Source organism: Staurois parvus, unplaced genomic scaffold (assembly GCF_062004578.1).
Source record: "Staurois parvus isolate SC_StPar_1 unplaced genomic scaffold, SC_StPar_1.0 ptg000131l, whole genome shotgun sequence".
In the NCBI taxonomy this organism is placed as follows: domain Eukaryota; kingdom Metazoa; phylum Chordata; class Amphibia; order Anura; family Ranidae; genus Staurois; species Staurois parvus.
In genome coordinates, this window is record NW_028317927.1 from 8,579,835 (window position 1) to 8,607,438 (window position 27,604).

General features: G+C 39.2%; 1 protein-coding gene across 1 annotated transcript in view; it reads right to left on the reverse strand.

Moving 5' to 3' along the window:
* Positions 1-1,941: 1,941 nt before the first annotated feature.
* The window catches only part of ERICH6 (glutamate rich 6), a 103,236-nt gene continuing 77,573 nt past the window's right edge, over positions 1,942-27,604 (reverse strand). The window contains exons 13-14 of the mRNA XM_089672594.1: positions 4,320-4,548; positions 1,942-2,384 (exon numbers count right to left, since the gene is read on the reverse strand). Coding sequence (XP_089528720.1) covers positions 2,091-2,384; positions 4,320-4,548 — 523 coding nt within the window. The 3' untranslated portion in view covers positions 1,942-2,090. The remainder of the gene's footprint in view (positions 2,385-4,319; positions 4,549-27,604) is intronic.

Here is a 27,604-nt window from a genome sequence, read left to right on the forward strand (position 1 = left end):
TCCAACTCACATTAATACGTGCCATTGCCAGAAGGTTTTCTGTATCTCCTAGCACAGTCTCAAGAGTCTGGAGGAGATTCCAGGAGTAAGGCAGTTACTCTAGGAGAGCTGGACTGGGCCGTAGAAGGTCCTTAACCCATCAACAGGACCGGTACCTGCACCTTTGTGCAAGGAGGAACAGGATGAGCATTGCAAAATGACCTCCAGCAGGCCACTGGTGTAAATGTCTCTGACCAAACAATCAGAAACAGAGTTCATGAGGGTGGCCTGAGGGTGGCCAGTGTGCTCACTGCCCAGCACCATAGAGCTCGATTGGCATTTACCATTGAACACCAGAATTGGTAGGTCCACCACTGGTGCCCTGTGCTTTTCACAGATGAGAACAGGTTTACCCTGAGCACATGTGACAGATGTGAAAGGGTCTGGAGAAGCCATGGATAATGTTATGCTGCCTGTAACATCGTTCAGCATGACTGTTTTGGTGGTGGGTCAGTGATGGTTTGGGGATGCATATCCATGGAGGGATGCACAGACCTCTACAGGCTAGACAATGGTACGCTGACTGCCATTAGTTATCGGGATGAAATCCTTGGACTCATTGTCAGTCGCTATGCTGGTGCAGTGGGTCCTGGGTTCCTCCTGGTGCACGACAATGCACGGCCTCATGTGGCGAGAATATGCAGGTAGTTCCTGGATGACAAAGGAATTTATATTATATATATTGAATACCCCCCCACACTCACCTGACCTAAATCCAATAGAACACCTCTGGGATATCATGTTTTGTTCCATCTGATGCCACCAGGTTGCACCTCAGATTGTCCAGGAGCTCAATGATGCCCTGGTCCAGATCTGGGAGGAAATACCCCAGGACACCGTTGTCTCATTAGGAGCATTGTCCGAACGTTGTCAGGCATGCATACAAGCACGTGGGGGCCATACAAACTACTGAGTACCATTTTGAGTTGCTGCAATGAAATTTCAGCAAAATGGACTAGCCTGCTGCATCATTTTTTCACTTTGATTTTTGGGGTAACTTTGAATTCAGTCCTCTATAGGTTGATCATTTTCATTTCCATCAAATGATGGGGCATCCTTACGTTCCTAACACATTACCCAGTCCATATCAGTATAGATATCCAGCATGATATTTTTCCCCATTGAGATCTGATGTGTTTTCAAAGTGTTCCTTTAATTTTTTTGAGCAGTGTACTTTGGCTTCACACAGATGTGTTTTGGTAACACACAGCAAATTGTGTTATGCCTGTTGGTGTGTTGCAGTGCCCTTCATTCTGCAAAGCAGTAATAAACTCTCATATACTGCGGTTTGCTGAATTGCTAAAAATTATGCAAATGTTAACATGCATTACAGTAATGCAGACCTCAGTATACACATTCCTGCCGCGCACCTCACTGGAAAGGTGTAAATGGGCACTAAGGGCCTATTTAAATTATTGCATTGCAGTAACACATTCATTACGACATGCGGCACTGCAACACTCGTTAGTGCACTGCAGTAACAATTTTTCTGAATGACACCCCAGTTACACCTTTCCTAATGAACCTGTAAAATGGAGGCAGATGTTCTAATTCCATTGCACCTCATTCCAAAACAAGAAAATGTGTTGGCTGGAGCCAGACTCCATTTTAGATTGGTTTATCCACAATTAAACAGCAAAACCTGTAAAACCTTTAGCTCCAGCAAGATACTGATTATACTTTTTTTTAATAAGCTTAGTGATTTATTTGCCCCTGCCACAATGCATTTTTCTGTTTGTTGTTACCACACTGCCCCAGCCTGCTGGAATGGATGATACAGGTTCAGTAACCCCCCCGATTAAGTACTTCATCTTTGTACCCTCCCCCCTTCCTTAAGACTCTTTGTTTCTTAATATACAGCCCATGTGATAATGGTGTTGTGATGCAAAAATTACCACCAGAAACATTCAATCATGCATTATATTGACACGTTTATCATTAGTAAATACTAGATCTGGGAAAAGGCCACAGATTGATTTAATTGTACATGAAATATTAAAAGGTCAACATATTTTATGGGAAGACTGTATGAAATGAATGCTAATCGTGATCTAAGTTAGGAGGTCGCAAGACACATGATTGCGGAGGGTATCCTGGATTGAAGTGTTGATGTCTGTGCTAATGTCACAAACACTACAGAGGTAGATGAGTTTCTGTGCCTGAGCCACTACAAAGGAAGGAGGCTTGACCCTGTCCCACTGTTTCTTTGATGGAAAATGCAAACACTCATAACATTTATTCAGTATGCTGAGGAACTTGATCTTGATTGCAAAAAGAATTAGTTCATCTTCTGCTGTAGAAAGTGATGTCGTTTTGCTTTGTTTATCGGTTTCAATTTCTTCCACCTTTCAAAGAAAAAGTGAGGAACAGCGAAGTAGAATAAGATAATTGTTCTATAATTTGTAACATTTATCACATACATTTCTGTTCAATATAATGGCAGTCCAGCATCACTATCCAGATCAACTGCTGTTTTTGGTATAAATTACTGTTTATTTCCACATGGCAAATAATTTACTAGCAGGTGTAGTAGAGTAATAGAAACCCAACAGACCCAACAGTCATGACATGCATGCTGCTGATTCTGTGTAACTGAACCATTAATTGAAAGGGGCATGTTCAAAATAATAGCAGTGTGGAGTTCTATTAGTGAGGTCATTCAGTCTGTGAAAAAACAGGTGTCAAACCGGTGGCCCTTATTTAAAAATGAGGGCAGCAAATCTGTACATGATGGTTACAGTGCATTTCTCTCTGAAAATCTGAGTATAATGGGACATTCCAGACATTGTTCAGAAGAACAGCGTACTTTGATTAAAAGTTGATTTGGAGAGGGGAAAACATATCAAGAAGTGCAAATAAAAGCAATTATAAGGATTTTGAGCTTTAGGCCGGCCATACATGGGTCAATTTCCAAACGATTTTCCATTCGAAAATCAGACCAAAGAATAATCAACCGATTTTCACTCTGTTAATGGGGCAATGGCGCTGGCCAATTTTCGTGGTTCCTCCCCATTAAACTATGTAGTGTAAGGGAATGCCTGTATAGAAACAAATTGAAAGTGTTTGTGTTTGACCTCATTTTATATGGTTTTTGGTAAATCTAAAGGAAAATTGTACAAGAAATTTGAATACTGTATGGCCAGTCTAACCATTTCATTAGCAAAGTTCAGAAGGTATTGGCACCCAGCTAAATCAATTATTTCCAGCTTGCTTGTGTATAGTGGTCCCACTTATGTCTGCTTATAGTGAACGTTGTGCAAGTACAGTACTGGTTCCATAGCCTTTTATTTAATTTTCTAGACTTATTTTTAGAATATCAAAAGTGTATGAAAGCAGGTGCCTGCAATCAATGTCAGTATAGAAAGAAGTCACTGATTTGCAAAAGGGCTATATAGTAATATTCTTTAGCAGTCTCTTCATGTCTTCAGTCTATCAATTGGCCTTTGACAATCTTCTGTTGCATTCCCGCAGTCTCTGACAGCTTTCTGTGGCATTACATTGCATTCACCTAATATTGTGTGCTTGCCTTTGCTGACCTCAGGGGTTGTACTTGAGGCCTCCTATATCATAGTTACATAGTTAGTCTGGCTGAAAAAAGACAAAAATCCATCCAGTTCAACCGTAGAAAAAAAAAAAAAGTTATAATCCTATACCCACAGTTGATCCAGAGGAAGGCAAAAAAACCCAACAAAGCACGATCCAATTTGCTCCCGCTGGGAAAAAAATTCCTTCCTGATCCCCCGAGAGGCAATTGGATATTCCCTGGATCAACTTTACCTATAAATGTTAGTTCCAGTTATATTCTGTGTATCTAAGAAACAATCCAGGCCTTTTTTTATAGCAATCCACTGAGCTGGCCAGAACCAACTCTTGAGGGAGTCTATTCCACATTTTCACAGCTCTCACTGTGAAGAAACCTTTCCATGTTTGGAGATTAAATTTATTTTCCTCCAGACGTAAAGAGTGCCCCCTTGTCCTCTGTGATGACCTCAGGGTGAATAGCTCTACACCGAGTTCACTATATGAACCACTGATGTATTTCATCATGTATGTTGACTACCACTGTCCTATATGCGCTCATCTGCATTAGGTAAACGACAGCACAGGACTGACTGGTCTTTCATCAACAGTGCCTGAAAGAAAAGGTGCCTGTTTTGCTAAAAAATAAATAATCTTTTTGTGTTTTTGAGGACATTAGGAAATAAAATGCTTGCTGGTCACTAGGACAAAACAATGATCTACCGGTAATTCAAGTGTTTATATAATTAGCATCATCTTACCTGTGATTTTATTAGCTCTTTTCTTCCAACACTGAATCTGGCTTGCTTCCCCATAGCCAGAAAAGATACATAGATCTTGTCCTGTGCAATTACTCGAACGCCTACTTGAAGATTCAAAGATATGAAGATTGGCTTGAACTGCTTGGAATCACGGCTTTTCCAGTGCCATCTCCTGACTCTCCTGCCTGTGCTGTCCAAGTACTGTCCTCCCACTGGATTTATATTCATCCTAGATAAGACATAAATGCAACAATGACATACTTTTCCTGCCTGATATCAAAGATGTCTGCACTATCAAAGAATGATGGCTACAGGACAAAGGATGGAGATAGTTATGGGTGTGTGGGTGAGGGGATTGACAGTAGTACTGCTGCAAAATATAGAATAGTATTCCTCAGAAACAGGCTACAAACTAAATTAGACATTCATGTAGTTTCGGCAACATTAGAGTGACTTTTACTTATTACGCAGAATAAAAATATGTAATATGTTAAAATAAACCTCTTTAGCTCTACATACTGTACAATATATAAACATCATATGTAGCATCATGTAGAGCAGCTGAGTGATATCTTGAAATGATATCTCTTTAACCACTTCAAGTCCAGACACTTTCACCCCCTTCCAGACCAGGCCAATTTTTTTTTTTGCTATATAAATAAAAAGTTCACAAATTTTGAAAAAAAACTAATTTTCTTATAAAATTTTGCAAATAAATAATCTTTTTTCATGAATCATGGCAAAAATGTATTCTGCTATCTTTTTAGTAAAAAAAATAACCCAAATTAGTTTTTAACCAAAAATTATAATTTTTCAAAAAATGTTTTTACATTTTTATTATTTTTTTATATTATTAGTTATGTTTTTTTTTTTTTTTTTTTTTTTTTTAACATACTGTCATCCTAGCACTACAGTGTCACCATTGTGGGGGGTGATCAAGATTTTTTTTTCTTTTTTTACACTGATTGCTTTTACACCCAAAAAGGCTGTAAAAGCAATAATTTCTCCCTCTCTCTGGCTGCATTCCTGCAGCCATTGAGAAATACTGTGTGAGCTGTGATTGGTCACAGCTTATCACATGGTACAAGGCAGTTGTGAATAGCCTTGTACCATACGACCTCTGTGATCATTCACAGATTTCACACGTAGTAAGCAATGATGTCAGGAAGTGACATCTTGTTTACTACTGTTCATGTGATCACTGATTGGCCAATCAGTGATCACATGAATCAGGACCTCACACAGAGGTTTAGAAACGTCCACCCGCTTTGGCAGCGCTCCCTTCCGGCTGTTTATCTACATGGGCCAAACGGGAAGAGGTTAAACTGCACACCCAGATGTGAGTATAACAGGAGTGGGCTCTTTGGAAAGTTAGCCAGTTTTGTCAGTGGAGCTGTCTCCCTCAGAATGTAATTACAAGTATGCAATGTCAACATGATTCTGCTGCCCCCGGTCCTGACAACACAACTATGTTATTTTGCAGCCTTTGGCTCCTTTTCCCTATCTGTGGGCATCGCTCCCCTCATTACCTTTACTCAGACAAACTTGCTTCAAATTCCTGGGGGCAGGTGGTTAAAATATGACAATGCATCACACCGCACCCCCAGCACTATCCAATGTGTTTCTGAACCCCTAAACAGGAGTCCATAAAACAAGCACTTTCGCCAGCTCCAGATGGATGTTCTGTAGCTGCCAGCATGTGCCATGCCACTCGACTGTTTGACTAGTGTAAATGTAAGTATTATAACAAATAACGGAGACCTCTGTCCACAGTTACCCAATTGTATCATACACAATTTACAAATAGAAAAATAAAATGGGGGGCATTTTACTTATATAATGACAGAAATGATCAGGTCTTTGAGTTTGCATCTCTTCCTAAAGCATCCAATAAGAGATCTGATTTCATCTATTGATTATTATTATTATTATTATAATACAGGATTTATATAGCACCTACAATACAATACAAGAGGAATTAGAGGGCCCTGCTCTTTAGAGCTTACAATCTTTAAATGTAAACCTTTGTTGATATATAGTAGTAATTTGAGTTGATAGATGAAGTCATATCCTATTGGAAGCTTTAGGAAGCTATGTCTTCGGGTGCTGCAGTACTTTACATATGGCAGACCACTACATTCTCAGTACTCTATGTATCCCTGACCCTTGCACTCTGTAAACTGGAAGTAGAGCAGTTGAGAGTACAAAATATACAGCACAGCATACACATTGCAGTGATCGATGGTATGCAATGCACAGTATATTTTGTGTAGTCCTGACCTCCACACACTGTATGATGTACTGTATGTTACACACCCCTGACTGCCATATACCTTGCTGTCCATTACATATTCTTCATTTCACTCAATGTGTTTCATACTTCTGATGTCTGTATTCTGTATGTTACATATTCTTAAGCCCTGCGCACTGTTCATGGCATACCCCTTACAATCTGTATGTTACATGGTTCTGACCTCTCTGCCCTTTGCATTACAACCCCTAGACTCTGTATACTACTTATTTGTGAGTTCTGCTCTCTGTACGTTACATACTCCTGACCCATATGCTATATTGTTCATTACAACGTATGATCAAAATATCCACTGTCTCAATAGTTGCTGTTTTCTAGATAGTCTGGGATTATTTTAATGACGTTAACTGTTAACCACTTGCCCTCCAGAGGATTTACCCCCCTTCATGACCAGGCCATTTTTTGCGTTACGGCGCTGAGTTATTTTAACTGACAATTGTGCTGTCATGCAATGCTGCACCCAAATGAAATTTACGTCTTTTTTTCCCCACAAATTCAGCTTTCTTTTGTTGGTATTTGATCACCTGTGCGGTTTTTTATTTTTTGCGCTATAAGCAAAAAAATACCGACAATTTTGAGAAACAACAATATTTTGGACTTTTTGCTATTAAACATGTCCGGCATAAAAAATAAAAAGGATCAAATTTCATAATCAATTTAGTCCAAAATGTATTCTGCGACATGTCTTTGCTAAAAAAAAATCCCAATACATGTAAATTAATTTGTTTACCTGAAAGTTATAGCATTTGCTAATGGCGGTATAGATAATGGGACTTTTTCTTTCTACTAGTAATGGCGGTGATCAGCAACTTATAGCAGGACTGCGGTGGACATTCTGACACTGGGGGGGAACTAACTTGGTGTCACTGACAACCCAGTGACACCAATACAATGAACAGTGCTAAAAAAAAAAGCACTGACACTGTACTAATGGCACTGGGCAGGAAGGGGTTAATATGAGGGGTGATCAAAGGGTTAACTGTGTGCTGTGTGTGTTTTACTAGGGGGCGGGGGGGTGTTCTGCACTGTAAGCGCACTGATCGGGATGTCTGTACTTTGCACAGCCATCTCATGCAGTGTGCTCGAGCTGACAGGGAGGAAGATTTTTGTGAACAAAACAAACTTCCTCTCCATCGGAGATGCTCGGTAATCACCAGGCGCCGGCGGGTAATTACCGGCCGGGACCTGGTGATTGACATTAACGGCCACAAATGGCCACCCCCTACCTGGTAATGCAAAATCACGTATATATACATGACTCGCGCACAGGTGCCGCCCTGTAGCAGTATATCTGCTATAGGGCGGTCCTTAAGCGGTTAAGGCAGGCTTGAAATAGCATTTGCAGTTGTTATCTCCTGGACAGAATGAGAGGAATGAGCAACTATGCAAGCCATTGAGGTGCTCTGCATTGCACACTGAAGTCAGTCTTAACAATGGGAGCCTAAACACAAGAGGGACATACAGACTTTATGATGTTTACAGATGTTATCAGTGCAGTGATTCCCCTTCATTGTCAATTCAGCTGTCTCTCTTCTTAACTGCAGTGGAGAAAAAGTAAGGAAGGCAGTAATGCATTCTGGTAGCAGTGCCTGGATCACACAATTACAAATCTTTTAGAAGGAAAAGCACCTTGCATATATATTTTATAGCTGTGCATTTAGCCATTTGCGTGGAGCTCAATACATTGCTGTTTTTTGTCTATACTACAATGTTGTGTCTATTAAGCCATGTGCAAACATTGTCTAATGCAGTGCTGATTGGGTACATGACTTTACATGCTGCACTGAAAATAAAATCATTCATTTAACAGATGAATGATTCCCTCAGCCAGATAGAAAATAGCATAAGAATTAATTTCTCCATCGTGTACAGTATTTCATGACCCTTGTGTCATACTACGACATTTCTCATTTGTCAGTTTTTCTGTTTTTTTGTTATTTGTTTCACTGTTCCTGAACACAGTTACCTATCGAATCATATTGTCTTTATATTATCAGAAAACACACCAAGGTGCCCTTACCAGCTGAAAAAATGATTTGGTTTTGCATTTATATGTTATGCAGAGTTCATTTAAAGGAAATCTAAAGTGTTTTTGTATGTATTGTAATTAGTTAAAGATAGTCTGAAAGGAAACAGCTACTGCTGCACTATATACTGTATCTGAAAACCCAGAATGCTTTGTAACAACAATGTCTGCACTCTGTATTATATGATAATTTTTTACTAAATATTTTACGTAAACGGTAAATAATACAATATCAGTTTACAAATGTGTGAACAAACCGAAAAATATAATTAACTGAAAACCCTATAGCTCAGGGGTGTCAAACTCCATTTCATCAGCATTATATTTGCCCCCAAAGGGCCGATTGTATCTGTAAGACTAGATCACCCCACCCCCTATACATCACATGTCAAGAATCCCCACCCTCCCTAACATCAGCAGCACCCAATTTGGGGGCAGAGCTGGGAAGCAAAATGTGCAGGGTCTGGACGAGGACCAGAGGAGGAGTGGAGTCACTTACCAGGCCTGCTGAATGCTGAGACCAGGGGAGGCAGAGATCAAGGGGTGCTGCAGCTGCACTGAGAGGTGCAAGATCTGGCAGAGGAGTTCTGTCCTCTCTGCTGCCGACTGCTAAGACAAGGGGAGTTAGAGACAAAGGGGGTACCGTAGCTGCAGGAGAGGTGCAAGGGCCACATGAAATGGCCTGGGGGGCCCAATTCGGCCTGTGGGCCTTGTGTTACCTGGGGAGTCACCAGGATGCAGGATGGGAAAAAAGGCAAGCTGATGGAGGCAGTGTGATGCTTTGGGTAATGTTCTGCTGGGAAACCTTGGGTCCTGCCATTCCAGTGGATGTTACTTGACACGTACCACCTACTTAAACATTGTTGCTAACCAAGTACACCCCTTCATGAAAATGGTATGCACCGGTGGCAGTGGCCTCTTTCAGCAGATTAATGTGCCCTGCCATATTGCAAAAATGGTTCAAGAATGGTTTAAGGAACACAACAATGAATATGAGGTGTTGACTTGGCCTCCATTTTTTTCAGATCTCAGTCCAATTGAACATCTGTGGGATATGCTGGTAAAACAACTTGGATCCATGGAGCCCCCACTTCACCCTATATAACTGTATATTTTGATATTGCTTACTTTAAAGTTTTATATCCATTGCCAGGCTTATTTGTAAATGACATTTTTCTTTCTTAGGCTAATATACTGTACTAATTAAAGGGCCATTTTTCAAGAACTGATATGTAGCTTTTGATGAAAATGATTCAAAATAACTTGTACTGGGAGAAATATGTAAGGAATATGTACGTTTTCATTGCTGACTTTCTTTTGAAATCCAATCCAATCTGTTTGGCTGTCTTTAGCTTCACTTCTTTAAGTAACTCGCTGATCCAGAAAAAACTTGCAGCATGTTAAGTCAGGACTACTGATCTGAATACTTCCTCTAGGCCAGAGACTCAGAAAGTTTTAAAGCCACTGAGGCAGCATGAAATAGAACAAGCAGAGGTCAGCAATGGTATTCTACATGGTGCTCTCAGCTCAGCATTTCCTTAAACAATCCATTAACTCCTTGTATTGATTTACTAAAGGCAAATAGGCTGTTCAATTGGCAAGGGAATTTTTCCTTAGCTAACTAAATGTGGCGAAAATTCATTTTGCAAAGAATACCCTATCACGTGCGAGGAAAATAAATAAGAGTGTCACCTCATTGACTAAGGTAAGTGAAAATTCCCTTACAAAGTAAGCTGCCTATTTGCTGTTAGAAAATCGACCTACTTAGGTCTTTAAAAAAAGTCTGATGTGAGAGCGCTGCACAAAATTCTGGAAAACTATCACTGACTTTACAAAAAAGACCACATTGGCTTGAATAATTTTATATTACAAAAAGTGTAACAGGGACAGAGGTAACACCCTCAAGTTAGGCAGGAACAGCTCAGAGGATAATGGCAAGGTGAAGCTCAAGTTTGACACCCCCAATAGATGTCAGCTAGTGACCACCAGGTTCTGCCTGCAACTGAAAGCCCCGTGCCAGCCAAGACTTCTGTTTTAATTTTGGCACAGAAGTGTAAAAACATCTCTCGTGCTTTGTAACGGTCTGATATATTATTCCGAGATTTCCCCCTACTACCTGTTTCTGTGATCCAAGGACTACATTTGGGAAATTGGTGTCATCATGCTGAAAGCAATACATTCTTTTTTTTATTATATCTTTATTAATTTTTTATATACAAATCTATTTTAAGCCAACATCATACAGTACAAAAATCCATACTTAATTACATTCCTCATACTTATATTTACCCCTCTCCCTTTGTCTTCTTGATACTTGTTCTTCATTTGTTAATCTATCTGTTTCCCCTCCTTATTTTTTTCCTATTTCTTTCCTTTCATTTCCAAACTCTTGTTTCTTTTCTTTTTTTCCCCTACACTCCAACAGCTTCTAAAAATCTTTTACATTTTTTGAAATTATACCATCCTTCCCAGGCCTTCTTAAATGTTTCCATTTTATCCTCGTCTATAAGATATAATTCTTCCATTCTATGTATATACTCAACTCTATCCATCCAATCTTTTATTTTTGGGGACTCTGGTGTTTGCCAATATTTAGAAATAAGGCTTTTGGCCGCATTTAGAAGATGGAACAATATCAAATTTTTATATTGCCAAACCGAAAGCTCTGATTTATAAAATAGGCAAACCCACAGGTCTAATACAGTAATATTCTGAATCTCTTGTACAGTATATATTGCATTATCTCCCTCCAAAACTTCTGTATTTTGGGACAGTCCCACCCAATATGTGCCATTGTACCCTTACTCCCACATCCCCTCCAGCACTGGGATGAGACCTCTGGACTTAGTTTATGCATCACATTGGGTGTAATATACCATCTTAGAATGAATTTCCACTATATTCATATTCACTGCCCCATGTATAACTAAACATTAAATTTTTTTGTTGCTCATTCAATTTTGTTCCAAGCTCCATTTCCCACATTTCCAAAAATGTGTGGGATTCTGGTCCCTCTATTTTAGTAAGGATTCTATAAATCCTTGAAGTAATATGTTTCTTTGTTCTATTTGTACTCAGCAGTTGCTTTAAAGGATACATTTCTTCCTCATTCCTTAGTGGTTGTGGGAGCTTTGCAACAAAATGTCTTATTTGACCATACCGCCACTCATCCAGTGTAGAAAATATTTCCTTCTTATTCTTCAAGTCGTGTAAAAAACATAAAACCCCCTTATCCACAATATCTTTTAAACGTACATTTCTATCAATTATCCATTTCCCTGAAATAATATAATTCCCGGAAAAACCTAGGGAATTGACAGTGAATTAAACTTCCAATCCTTCTGCTTGTGAATTTCATCCTAAATACATTCTGTGTCAAAGTGCTTTTGTTCTCATCCCAAGTGCGAAATTCCTGTGGTATCCAAATAAACTTTTCTAGTGGTGCCTTACTAAGTGAGCTCTCCATTTCTACCCAACTTCTCCCCTGTGCATTATATATCCAATCTACAATTCGTGATAGTAGCACCGAATTATAATATCTCCTAACATCTGGCATATTTAATCCCCCCTTTTTTTGTTACTGCATAAGACTTCAAATTTGACTCTTGGTTTTCAGTTAGTCCATACATATCTAAGTGTCCTTTTTTTTAAAAACCTAAAAAAAGACCCCGGAAGAGGTACTAGAAGCATATTAAATTTATATAAAACGTTTGGTACTATGATCATCTTAATTATATTTATCCGACCTATCCATGACAGCTTTCCCATAGAGGTTTTCCTAAATTCATCCTTTATCTCATTTATTAATGGGATATAATTTGCCAGATATAGATTTTTTTTTTATAGGCGATGTTAATTTTATTCCCAAATACTTTAGTTATTTTTCTCTCCATTTAAAGGGGAATTGTTTTTGTAAAATTAGTTTCTCAGCCTTTGAAACATTTATATTTAAAATCTCACTTTTCGAGGGATTAATTTTCAAGTTGGATAGCTCTACATATTCTTTCAATTCTCTCATTAAGTTCGGTAGTGTTAATCTGGGGTTTGCGATATAGAACAGCATATCGTCTGCATATGCTGCCACTTTATGTTCAATGTCCCCTGTCCCCCTGTCCACATTCCCCTGACATCTACACTATTTCTAACAATTGCTAATAGCAGTTCCAAGGAAATGATGAACAACAACGTTTACCTTCACTGCAGCTGAGGGACTCCAATATAACTCTTGTATCCACTGCATCATTCTAGGCCCATTTCCTAATGTTCTCAGCGTGCCAGTCATAAATCCCCAATCTACTCTATTAAAGGCCTTCTCAGCGTCAACTGACAGAATAATTCCTGGTACCTCTCCTCTTTCATTCTTTTGCAGGATAAGAAATGTTCTTAGGCCATTATCTTTTCCCTCTCTGCGCGGGATAAATCCCACTTGGTCTAAGTGTATCCGGTGAGACATCAACTCTTTCATCCTGTTGGCTAATACCTTCGCATACAATTTGTATCAGTATTCAACAAAGATATAGGTCTGTAGCTGGTACACTGAGACCAATCTTTTCCCTTCTTGGGTATTACTGTAATATATGCCTGTAGCAATTCCTCCCTTATCTTTGTCTCCTCTCCTAGTGCGTTCATGTATATACACAATTTAGAGACTAGATGTTCTTTAAAATTCTTATAGTATCCCACAGTAAATCCATCAGGTCCGGGACTCTTTCCTACAGCTGTACCCTTTAATGCTAAGTTGACTTCTTCTATTGGTATTGAGCTATCTAAAGCTGTTAATCTGATTTTATCCAATCTAGGTAAACAGGCCTCGTTCAGATAAATCTGCCTCTTCTTCCTTCTCTCATCTTCTAATTCCTTCTGGTTCTTGCTTTCTGCTCCATATAGACTGCTATAGTATCTCTAGAATGTTTTATCAATGTTGGTGGTTGAATAAACCATTTCACCTTGATTTATTTTCATTCAACTTCTTCATTAAGTATTTTCCTGGCTTATTCCCCCACCGATATATTTCCTTTGAAACTCCATTAAAAATCTTTCTAGTTTCTTGTTCCATGAAGTCCTTTAACTCTTCTCTTTTTAATATTATCTCTTGTTGTAGCTCTATAGTTATTTTTTTAATGTAATTGTTCCAGCTGGTATAGTTCTTCCGTTAATATCCTAATTCTTTTTCCCATTCTTTCTTTATCTCCACCCCTATAGCAATCAATATACCCCTAATATAGGCTTTATGTGCTTCCCATACTGTGGCGATGGAAACAGGAGCGGTGAGGGAAACCTCCCTGCACTGATCCCATACTGGGCCAAGAGTGCTAGAGAAGGGTGTGTGAGGATGTATACACTGGTGTCGGCCATCAGGTGGAGGATGGAGGCAGCTGTAGGAGAGGATACAGGGATGACAATACAGGCTAGATGGCTTCTGATTGGTCAGCCCGTACTGTCATCCCTGCAAGGAGAGAAAGGAAAGCCACAGTGATTTAAAATCCCTGTGACTTGCTCTCCTCTCCTACAGCTGAGAATCCATCTGCCTCCATCCTCTTTCTGAAAGCCGATACCAGTGTATATATCCTCACACGCCCTTCTCTCTCACTCTCCGCTCACTCGCTCAGCATGTGATTGGTGCAAGGAGGTTTCCCGCAGTGGGAAAACCGCATGAGATTTGGACAGGAATCACATTCCTGTTCAAATTGCATGCTATTCTTTGTGGTGCAGTTTGCGTCCAGAGTGCTATTGAGTTCTGCCAGTGGGGAGCCTTCCCTGCCAGCAGAATACAATGATCAGTGTTGCCTGCTTTAGCCAGTGGCACTAATCATTCAGGAAAAAACTGACAAGCTGGTTGTAGGTGTTTGCGGTCTGTTTTCTCCACTGTAGGTGGCACACGATCTGAGCTGTACCACAGCGGACAGAAGTAGAAACTCTCCAGCGCCTTTGAGGGAGCCAATGTCAGGGGGAGGCTGGGGGATCAGGTGTGTGAATGGCCTGTGGATAATGTTCTGGAGATGCAGCCCTTCTCAGATGGTGAGATGAACGAACTGGAAGAAAGCATACAGGTGGCGCAAAAACCTAGCGCATTATCCAAGGTTTATTAAAAAGTGTAAAAAGACAAAAAATATACTCACAAGCATAGCACACATATAAAGCCTATAAGGCCATAGAGATGGCCGCAAAGATAGCAGAGTATCCGACTGATGGTGCGGTCGGCCTGCGTTTAGGGGACGAATCCCTTTCCTCATGCATTTCTTTTGAATTTTTTGTTGCTATTCTGTCTCTCAGTGGTACAATACACCTACCATTCGATTTTTAGATGGATAATTTTTTTGTGAGTGGGCAAATATTCAAGATCAGCAGGGGATCAAATACTTATTTCCTTCACTGTATATATTTGTACCATCTATGTATTTATTTATTTATAAAGAGATTCATCCCCGAAACGTCAGGTGGCCAGCAGCACCATCAGTCGGACACTCTGCCATCTTTGCGGCCATCTCTATGGCATTATAGGCTTTATATATGTGCTATGTTTGTGAGTATTTTTTGTCTTTTTACACTTTTTAATAAACCATGGATAATGTGCTAGGTGTTTGAGCCACCTGCATGCTTTCTTCGAGTGGTACCACAGCCTGGAGAGGAAGTCCATGGTTCCTCAACAAACAACAACAAAAGGGCACCAACCCAAACTACTCAATAAGTACTACCAGGGAGAAGCAGCCCTCCAGAGTGGGTCAACACTCAATATGCTTGCAATGGTGGGTATATGGTAAGTTGTTAACCTTACCGCACATGGTGAAGATTATTGGATCATTTGAACTCATCACTGGTTTTGGGAACACAGTAGAGAAAGTTGTGCTAGCGAATCACTGCATGGACTATTTATTTGAATGGACATTTATTTAATCTCAGAATCTTCAAGGTGCGTTTTGGCAAAGCTCTGCCATGACTGCATGTGGCCTTTCTTGAGGAGTGGCTTTTTTCTTGCAACCCTCCTATACAAGCCACATTTATGGAGAATGTGTGATATTGTTGTCACATGCACACAATGACCATTTTTGCCATATATTCTTGCAACTGCTTCAGAGTTGCTGTAGGCCTCTTGTTAGCCTCTCTGACCAGTTTCCTCCTAGCTCTTTCATCCAGTTTGGAGCGAAGTCCTGATCCAAGAAGGGTCTGTGTTGTACCAAATACCTTCCACTTCTCAATAAGAGACTTCACCGTGCTTCTAGGCATTGATAAAGCCTTTTGATTTTTGAATCCATCTCCTGACTTGTGCCTGTCTACAACTTTATCCCAGAGATCATTTGACAGTGCCTTGCCACCCATAGTTGATTAGGGGGGATATCCTCCTGCGCTTGATATGGGTAAGTCCCTATTTACTAGCTGCAATCACTCAACCTCAACCAATAAGTCGTAAATACCATACATTAAATAGTGAAGCGCTCCCAAATTATCTGAAAAAAATCCCCTCTATGCATACCATAAATACCAACTGAACTTAAAAATGATCAATACTATAAGGTGATGAAAACTAAATCGATTAGTGAAAAACTAGAATACATAAACACCTCTCATATATACCAATTATTATTGCCTCTTAATAAATCTGTGATGGAAAATAACGAATATAAAATTCATGATAAATACTCAAATATCAGTGATAAAATCAATTATCATAATAATACTAATTCATAATAAAAAGATGTGACAAATCGTGATAATTGTGACAAACCTATAGATCAAAAATAGTGATTCTGCAACAAAATATATAATGCATATATCCTGTGATAAACCCTATAACAGAATAAAAATAAAATGGATAGCTACTTAATTCAGTGATAAAATAAATGAACTCAGTGTCCAGAATAAACTCAAAAAGTCCATGCAAAATGTGAAAACACTCTGTGATCTTCACTTCTAGTGCTCAAAAAGGAATCCTCCAATGGCAGCAATGCCTGCTCACCTCCCCTCCTCGACCCACACAGGGCCACAAGGCAAAAAACTCTCCTCTCAGGCAATCCTTTACTCCAGGCAGCTCAGCAAGGGACCTTGACCATGGTGAACATAGTTTTCTCCCAGAAACTGCTTCATGACATGCTTCCCAAAGTCTAAAATATTGTGCAAATGCTGATAGACTTCCTCTGCTGTCAGATTTCTGTGTGGGAGAAACTTCAGGAAACGTAGGACAACACACCTCAAGATGGATGCTGCTCCGAACTCCGGCTGCAGCAGCGTGACATCAGCACGTAAGGCTCACCCAATGTGTTTCCTGCGCATGCACATCTTCAGGGGCACGCATTGAGTATGCGTGCCCCTGAAGACGTACATGCGCAGGAAACACATTGGGTGAGCCTTACGTGCTGATGTCACGCTGCTGCAGCCGGAGTTCGGAGCAGCATCCATCTTGAGGTGTGTTGTCCTACGTTTCCTGAAGTTTCTCCCACACAGAAATCTGACAGCAGAGGAAGTCTATCAGCATTTGCACAATATTTTAGACTTTGGGAAGCATGTCATGAAGCAGTTTCTGGGAGAAAACTATGTTCACCATGGTCAAGGTCCCTTGCTGAGCTGCCTGGAGTAAAGGATTGCCTGAGAGGAGAGTTTTTTGCCTTGTGGCCCTGTGTGGGTCGAGGAGGGGAGGTGAGCAGGCATTGCTGCCATTGGAGGATTCCTTTTTGAGCACTAGAAGTGAAGATCACAGAGTGTTTTCACATTTTGCATGGACTTTTTGAGTTTATTCTGGACACTGAGTTCATTTATTTTATCACTGAATTAAGTAGCTATCCATTTTATTTTTATTCTGTTATAGGGTTTATCACAGGATATATGCATTATATATTTTGTTGCAGAATCACTATTTTTGATCTATAGGTTTGTCACAATTATCACGATTTGTCACATCTTTTTATTATGAATTAGTATTATTATGATAATTGATTTTATCACTGATATTTGAGTATTTATCATGAATTTTATATTCGTTATTTTCCATCACAGATTTATTAAGAGGCAATAATAATTGGTATATATGAGAGGTGTTTATGTATTCTAGTTTTTCACTAATCGATTTAGTTTTCATCACCTTATAGTATTGATTATTTTTAAGTTCAGTTGGTATTTATGGTATGCATAGAGGGGATTTTTTTCAGATAATTTGGGAGCGCTTCACTATTTAATGTATGACCCATAGTTGATTGTTTGCTTCAGTTGCACTATCAGAGACTGAAATGCTCCAGGAAAGCACTTTTCATGCTGAGCTAATAAAAATTACCACACCTTATCACAGTTGAAAGTCAAATGGCTTTGTGCTATTGAGAAGGTGATTAGCTATACCTGATTGAGTTTACAAGTCATTATTAGGAGGGGGGGTATATATTTTTCCAACTCAGCGATTCTGTTTTTGAATTTTTTTTTCTGACATGCTGGTGTTATAGCTTTTACTTGGATGTTATACATTTCACTGAGTAAATACAGCTGATAAAACAAAAACTATGTCTGTCTTCATTTCAGGTTGGGAAGCAACAGAATGTGATTATTTAAAAGGGGGGTGATTATTTTCTATACCCACTATATAAATGAAAAAAAAAATTCTCCATGAATTGAGTTCAAAATGTATTCTGCTGCATGTCTTTGTTAAAAAAATCTCAATAAGTGTATATTAATTGGTTTGTGTGAAAATTCTGGCATCTACAAACTTTGGTATACATATTTAAAAATTGATCAGTCCTGATGTACTGATGGACTGTCTCATTTCTTGAGGCCCCAAAATGCCATGACAGTACAAATGACCCCTTTTTGGAAAGTAGATAGTCTGAGGTAAATATTAAGAGGAATAGTGAGTTTTTTTAAGTTGTAATTTTTTTTCACAAATTTTTTTACATACTTTCAACAGTGCAGTAGAGCGTCATCATATGGCTGGTGTTTCAGTGATCATGGTTACAGATTGGTGACAGTATGTAAAAAAAAATTAAATCATTTTCTATTCAACTTTTAAACATTTTCTCTTTTTATTTTTGTAACTTTTTTTAATTGTTTTTTTTTTTTTTAAACATCCTGTCATCAGAATATCTCAGTTTCACCATAGTGACAATGTACTACTTTGGGGAGGTGATAGGGGTTTTTCTTTTTTTTACACTGTTATTGCTTATACAGTGATGATCACTGTAAAAGCATTAGTTTTAGCTGTCATTAATGGGTTTTCCATTCATGAAAAGCTTGTTTATGGTTGTGATCTGTGATTGGCTAAAGTTAATCGCATGGTACAACTAGCCAGGTACCATGTGATTGCTGTGGGCCAACCACAGATCACAACAGTAAGCAAGCTGTTCATGAATGGAAAGCCATTCATGACAGGTTGTTTACATTGTTATCATGTGATCGATATGACCAATCACAGTGATCACGATACCCGGTTACTAGTTACTGATAACAGTAACCTTCTGTGTTTGGTGGATACAGCGGTCTCAGGAGGGATACGCTCCTAACCCAGAACAGGCAGAATCACACACATGTTATATAGTTATATATGTGACTGTGCCTGCAGCTGCTGCTCTGCCGCAGTAAATGTACTGTGGTGGGGCGGCAAGTGGTTAACATATGACATGGGGGTAATTCTGCAGCTATTCATATCCAGGTTAATTACTCCAAAAGCACAGCAATGACTCAGCGAGGAGGTCATAAAAGAACCCAGAACAACATCTAAAAAACTACAGGCTTCACTTGCCTCAGTTAAGGTCTGTGTTCATAATTCAATAATAAAAAAGAGACTGAGCAAAAAGAACACAAAGGCTCGTCTCACATTTGCCAAAAAAAATCTTGTTTATCCCCAAGACTTTTGGGCAAATATTCTGTGGGCAAAAGTTGACAAAGGAGACACAAGTTTAACTTTTAGGAAGGTGTGAGTCCTTTTACATCTAGTGTAAAACTACCACAGAATGTCATAAAAAGAACATCATACCAACAGTCAAACATGGTGTTGGTAGTGTGATGGTATGAGGCTGCTTTTCAGGTTTAGGACCTGGACAACTTGCCATAATTGATGGAACCATGAATTCTGCGCTCTACTAGAAAATGCTGAACGAGAATATCTGGCCTTCAGTTTGTGACCTTAAAGCAGAGTTCCAGTTGAATAAAAAAAAAAAAGTCAACAGCTACAAAAACTGTAGATGCTGACTTTTAAAATAGAAACACTTACCTGTCCCCCGGTCCAGCAGTGTCCTCTCTCTACGGCTGGTTTCACCAGCCCTCTTCTCTCCTCAGTGCCGGCATCCTTAGTGTGGGCACCCGGCTGTGACAGCTTGCGGCTTCACATCCGGGTGCCCACTGCGCATGCTCGAGTAGTGCTGCACTTTGTGAATGGTCCCGTAGTCTTCTGGTACCTGTCATGTGTCCCAGAAGACTACGGGGAGGACAACTTATGTTTCCGATTGCCTTATGTGCTTGCACCGCAGTGGGAGTGAGTACCTGTCAAATTCGGGTACCTGTTCCCCCTCTGCTCCCCAAGGGTGTCAATCCTTAATGGGGAGCGGGGGACAAAGCATTAAACTGGAACTTCCCCTTTTGGTTGGAGCTCCGCTTTAAGTTCAAGCGCACTTGCATTATGCAGCCGGACAATAATCCAAAACACACCAGCAAGTCCACCTCCAAATGGCTAAAAAAAAACAATATTATTTTTGGAGTGGCCTAGTCAAAGTCCGGACCTAAATTTGAATGAGATGCTATGGCATGACCTCAAACAGGCCATTCATGCTCGAAACCCTCCAATGTGGCTGAAATAAAAAAATTCTTCAAAGATGAGTGGCCAAAATTCCTCCACAGCGATGTGAAAGACTCATTGGCAGTTATTGCAAAAACGTGATTGCAGTTGTTGCATTTTTTCACATGGGGCAAGGCAGGTATGGACAGCTTTTTTCCATAGTAAATAAAATCAATAATTTAACCACTTCCTGTCCGGACACTTTTACCCCCTTCCTGTCCAGGGCAATTTTCAGCTTTCAGCGCTATCACACTTTGAATGACAATTGCGTGGTCATGCAACACTGTACCCATATGAATTTTTTACCATTTTTTTGAGACAGATTAAGCTTTATTTTGGTGGTATTTATTCACCGCTGGGATTTTTATTTTTTTGCTATGTAAATGAAAATGTCCAAAAATTTTGAAAAAAAGTGTTTTTCTTATAAAACTTTGCAAATAAATAATATTTCAGCATACATCTTGGCCAAAATTTATTCCGTTAGCTTTTTAGTAAAAAAAAAATAAGCCAAATTAGTTTATAACCAAAAATTATAATTTTTAAACATGTTTTTTACATTTTTATTTTATTTTTTTATATTATTATATATGGGTTTTTTTGTCTTCACATACTGTCACCCTAGCAGTATAGTGTCACCATGGTGACACTGTACTACTTGTGGGGGGTGATGAAGATTTATTTATTTTTTTTTACACTGATTTCTTTTACACCTATATAGGATATAAAAGCAATCATTTCTCTCTGTCTGCATTCTTGCAGCCATTGAGAACTACTGAGTGAGCTGTGATTGGTCAAAGCTTGTCACATGGTACAAGGCTATTCTGAATAGCCTTGTACCATGTGACCTCTGTGATCATTCACAGATTTCACACGTAGTAAGCAATGATGTCACAAGTGACATCTTGCTTACTACTTTGCATGTGATCACTGATAGCCCAATCAGTGATCACATGATCGGGACCTCGTACAGAGGTCCCGTCTGATGATCAGTGTTTCACTGTGTCTGGAGGACACAGCGGGCACCAGATCGCGGTACTGCGCGCTTCCAGGGAGCGCGCACAAGCAGGGTGCGGGGAGGCCGTTACTAAACGGCCACCTGACCCTGCAGTGCCACCGTTTATATACAACGGCCGGATGGGAGGTGGTTAAAAACTGCATTTTGTATTTACTCGGGTTATCTTTGGGTAATAATACATTTTTTTTGATTATCTGAATTATTTAAATGTAACAAATATGCATAAAATTAACAAAAAACACAGGAAGGGGGCAAATACTTTTTCACATCACTCTATTATTACTATTTTGAGGGTTTGGATGTTTTTTTTTTATAAATTGATAATGTATATTTTTGCTTTTTATTTTGCTTCTAGCACATACGTGTGCACCTTTTGTGGGTGATTTCTTTTTTTTGTCCTGATTGCCCTGTTGGTTTCACCTGTGGATGAGATACAGGGGTTGATTTACTAAAAGTGGAGAGTGCAAAATCTGGTGCAGCTGTGCATGGCAGCCAATTGGCTTCTAAGTTCAGATTGTTCATTTAAGCTTTGACAATAAAACCTGGAAGCTGATTGGTTTCTATGCAGAGCTACACCAGATTTTGCACTCTCCACTTTTAGTAAATCAACCTCAATGAGTATTTTACATGAGTGTGCCTGACAGTAGTTGAGACTGATATGAGTAAGCAGCAGTGTCGTGCGAAACATGTCAGCAGGTCACCCTGCTCCTCCGTTGCTATTTCCTTGATGCTTTTACCTTGTTTGGCAATTTTCTAAATAAAGGTGATTTCTACAGTAGTGCAGCCGTCCAGACTTCCTTTTTCCTTTGTACATTTTAACTTTTTATTTATATTACTTTATTTGTTCACATAAATGTGCTATAAATTGTATACACTACACCAATATGTCATAAAAGATATCTAACAGAAAATAATGCCTGATGCCAAATTGTTTGAAAGGACCTATAAATATCAGATACTTCCACAGTAAGAGAGTTGTAAGACATCTGGGAATGTGCAGTTTATTATGTGAAGGTCATTAAAGTATGTTCCTCTATGTTAAAACGTTTGTAAATCCTAGCTAGGAACATATCTTCATTCGTCTCTTATGGTCAAGTAAATACTGTATACCTGTAAAAATGTTTTGTTATATCTATTCAAGTAACAAAAACCTTTTATTTCTGCTAGAAATGTCAGCTGAAAACTTGCAATGATATTTCCTTGTATTCTAATTAGACTAGTTATCCTTTCAGGTCTGCATTGATGTTGATTGACAGCACATAGCAGTGGATGGATCCACTCTGGCATACTGTACTTCTGTAAGTACTGGTAAGATGCAATATATTTCATTTTTTGTTTTTGGGTTTAGCTACATCCCTATTGCTGTTTTTGTCAGTTTGCAATCACTACAGTCAAACTATTTTTTTCATGGTCTGTTCTACCCTTTGTAAATTCTGCTGTAGAAACTCCTTTCATCAGCTGTATATAATGTTCATTTGTTCACAGTGCTCTTTAAATTATTTGGAATAGGAAAGAAGCACAGGGCAAAAGAATGGGAACTGTGTTCAGTTCCTAAATGTTGGTATCTATGCATGATTTCCATTCTTTTACAGATAATAAAGGGTAAGTATGGTGTATTTTCAATGAGCACTCTTAATTTATTATCTGATTGTTTTCAGTCAGTCAACTGACTAACAGTGGTGGATTTACTAAAGACCAATAGACTGTGCTCTCTGCAAGGGCAGTTGAAATAATTTTCCCCAGAGTTTAGTAAATCCAATCATGTGCAAGCAAAAATGCTGTTTTTTTTTTAATTTCCCTTGCACCTGATTGGGTATTTGTTGCAAAGTTAAGTTTCACCATATAGTAGATGTTCAATGTTAATGGTAAATACTGTACAACTCTCTTCGCTTTAGCTATTTGACCATTTGCAAGCAAGAATTTGTTTTTTTTCTGTTATTTATCCTTGAATGAACACAGCCTTGCCTTGTTTATTAAGCTAATTGAAAAGTATTTGTTTAATATTATTATTATTATTATTATTTTTTAAACAGTAACACACATTGATAAGATTATTTACACCAAACTGATCTCTTTCATGTGTTTATAGAAAATCAATGTGAAATTACTATCAATTCTGTTTGAACTGGTTGTCAACTTCTAGAAAAGTCTACACAGCAGACTTAAAGCGATTGTAAAGGTTAATTTTTTTATATAACAAAATACCAAACATGTCTATACTTACCTACTGTGTGTAGTGGTTTTGCACAGCGCAGCCTGGATCCTCCTCTTCTCGGGTCCCCCACAGGCTCTCCTGGCTCCACCAGTCTGTCGGGTGCCGCCACAGCAAGCAGCTTGTTATGGGGGCCGCTGCTCTGTGTGTCCATTCACAAATGGAACCGCAGCTTGGCCCTGCCTCCTCTCTCTCCTCATTGGCTGACTGGCTGTGATTGACACCAATGGCTCCTGCTTGCTGTCTCAGCCAATGAGGAGGCAGAGATCCAGAACAGCTGAGACTGTCATTCACATTGTTGGATCTTGATGAGGCTCAGTGCTGGGGGCACTGCTGTACACAGAAGGTTTTTTACCTTCATGCATAGAATGCATGAAGGTAAAAAACTTTCAGCCTTTACAACCACTTTAAGTCTGCTAGGCATACGTCAGGTGAATACCGGTGAAATCTGGTGGGTTAGCAATTTCTGGACTTTGCTATAGGAGATACAGTACACACTTAAAAACTATTTATAAAAAGTTTATTCCCTGGCAGCAGCTCCCCAGGCACATACTGTACTTTCAGACAGTATGTGTGTTTGGAAGTGCCATACAAAAATATGATGTAACAGCATTATTGTTACATAGGGGTTAATTTACTAACGGTAAATAGACTGTGCACGCTACAAGTGCAGTTGCTCCAGAGCTTAGTAAATTGGTTAAAACCTCACTTCACTTTGCAAAGAATACTCAATTGTGTGCAAGGAAAACAAAACACAAAAAACTACATTTTTGCTTGCACATGATGGAAGTCAACAGAGCTACTGCTCATTTACTAATCTCTGGAGCAACTTAACATCCAGTGTGCACAGTCTATTTGTCTTTAATAAATCCACCCCATACTGTTTAGTCTGTTGCATTTATGACATCGGTTAAAGCAACTTTAAGGCTTGGTTCACACACTGCTGTGGCCCCAAGGTTGTGCAACTTGTTTGCGATTTCCTTCCGACTTTTTGATTTAACATTGTAGTCTACGGCACTCAAGTTTCACCAAAGTCACATAAAAGTAGTGCAGGAACCTTTTTCTGCTGCTGCGACTTTAGTCTCATAGTTTAAAATGGCACCCATTAAAATGAATGTGTTTTGACTTGTCATGCGACTTTATGTGTCACAAGTCACATAAGTCGCAGCAGTGTGAACCGGGCTACAAGTAAATAAAAAAAAAACATGATTTAATCCTTTATTTAACCCTAATTATTTCATTTCTCCTATTCTATTTAGCTGCTATTTTTCTGCAGATTTTATTTATTTATATTGTTTTTATCATTAATCAGTGGAGGGCATCAGGGATGCCCAAAAGAACAGAGCTGAGGTACAAAGACATGTATAGCATACTCTGTCCTTCTTCCCACTGCCGCCCCCTCCCCCACATTTTCCAGCAATTTCTGGCTGTCAAAATGACAGCTGGGAGTTACTGTGTAACTACAGCATCTATTACGGCAGCTGCTGTCAAAAAAATGATCTTCAGACACAGGATAGGGAGATAAGGTGGTAAAAGCCTGTACTAGAATAAGACATCCTAATTAACCGTGGCTGAAAATATTATATTATAATATTTTATATTATAAAATATTATATATAATTATAAAATAATTAAATATACCATATATCTTGTTCTGTCAGAGATCCCTTGTGCATTTCTGCAAACACATCTAGCAAGGCTCTAGCTTGCACATTCCACCAAAAAGGATTTAAGGCTTCCGTAATCTTTGGATAGAGCAGGATTTCTGTTTCCACTCATCCAATACCTTTAAATAAATGACTGCAGTTAAACAGGATGAAAATAGTAGAGTCTGCATAAGCTTGCACATGAATGTTTATTATTTTCCCTGATGCGTGGGATTAATTTATTAACTGACTAATTTACTGTTTCACAAGAAGGATGTGACTTTGTGTGATGTGTCAGGTAAAGAAAAGTGAAGCATGCAATAAAAAAATAAAGGTTGACTCAAGTGCTATTTTAATTGCTAACATGTATCAAAAAATTATATGTTGTGAATATAAACAATCCTATTGTTTCTTATGCATTATACATTGCTTCACAACAGCTATATAATTAAATATTCTGGTATTTAAGGTACAAATGACAATTTTGGTAGCACAGTGGCTAAATGGTTAGCACTTCTACCTGGCAGTACTAGGGTTGTTGGTTCAAATCCCAACCATGGCACCACCTGCCTGCAGTTTACATGTTCTCCCTATGCCTGTGTGGGTTTCTCTGGGTACTCCAGTTCCCTCCCACACTCCACAGACATGCTGGTAGGTTAATTAGATCTTGTCAAAATTGGCCCTAGTATTTGTATGTATGAATGTAAGTTTAGGGACCTTAAATTGTACGCCCCTTGAAGGCAGGGACTGATGTGAATATACACTATATAAGTAAAGCGCTGCGTAAATTGATAGTGCTATATAAGTACCTGAAATAAATAAATAAATTCTGACCTCAACCTCACTAGTAAAGTAACTGAAAGAACATACATGATGTGAAAATTGCAGTGATCCATAACAATCAGATTTGTGTTACTCTTGTTAATATGCTCATATGTGTGAATTTGAAATAACACTCTTGGCTCCTCCTCTTCCTAGTGTGTCCCCAAAGCAAGTCGTTTGCTATGGAGGCACACAGTGCACACTCCTGACCTGAGTGTCTATGGAGACTTAGTCCCTCCCCCACTTTCCCACTGCATTTGATTGACAGAAAGAGGAGCCAATGGCTCCTGCTGCTGCTTGAGTACTGTGTGAAGAGGAAGAGAGGGGAGGAACAGATGCAGAAATTAAAATTTTTTTTTTTTATTTTAATGCAAGAAATGCTTTTAGCTTTAGTATCACTTTAAAGCAAAAGTAAAGTGTATCTGAGCACCACAAATGGAAAACTCTATTAATGTTTAATATTTAAAACAAACTTAGCCATCCACTAATATTCCCTATGCTTTATTTTGTTGATAAATCACTTTTAACCCCCCCCCCCCAGCATTTCCGGCTTTGGCCATCCTAAAGTGGAGCTCCACCCAAAAGGGGAAGTTTCGCTTTAAGGACTTGTCCCCAGCTCCCAGTTCAGGATTGGCACCTTTGGGGAGCCAGGGGGAGCAGGTTCCCAAAACTGACAGGTACTCATTCCCACTTCCGCTGCAATTGCCTTGGTGATCAAAAGTGGAAATTGTCCTCCCCCCTCCCTCCCCATAGTCTTGTGGGACATGTGACAGGTCCCAGAAGATTACAGGACCATTAGCAAAGCTCAGCAGTACTCGCGCATGCGCAGTGGGCATCTGGCTGTGAAGCTGCAAGCTCTCACAGCTAGGTGCCCACTCTGAAGATGCCAGTGCTGGGAACACAGGATGTCCTGTGAAACAGGCTGCGTGGAGGACATCACGGGATCATGGGACAGGTGAGTGGCTGTTTTTTAAAAGTCAGTAGCTAAAGTTTTTGTAACTGCTGACTTTTATTTTTTTACAGTTTGACTGGAACTCTGCTTTACATAAGGGCAGATGATTAATGTAGCACTTCCTAGAATCCATCTGCCCCTAGCTCAGGCATGCAGGCAGGAGAGTGTGCTTAGCTGAGAAAGCACCTCCTCCCCTCCTCCAGATGAAAGAAAACATGCAGATGAAGACTCCTGGGATGTATGACATCATTCTGACCTAGGCCACAATTCAGGAGGCAACTAAGGAAATGTAGAGAAAAAAAATTAAAACAAGTAAATATGATATACCTTCTTATCTATTTACTAATGCTAGCAGCATGAGGATTAAAAATAGCTAATGTTGATTAAGACAGTTTACTTCCGCTTTAAGTAATGGTTCCAAGTCTTGCTGTTCAAATGAGACATTTAAAAATAGGTTGCAAGTAAAGCAGACTAGATATTAATTACCAGTTAGCATATGAAAGAGAAATGATCAGTCCAGGAATTTGTAGGTTTTGATAAATCCTTAATAAGGTT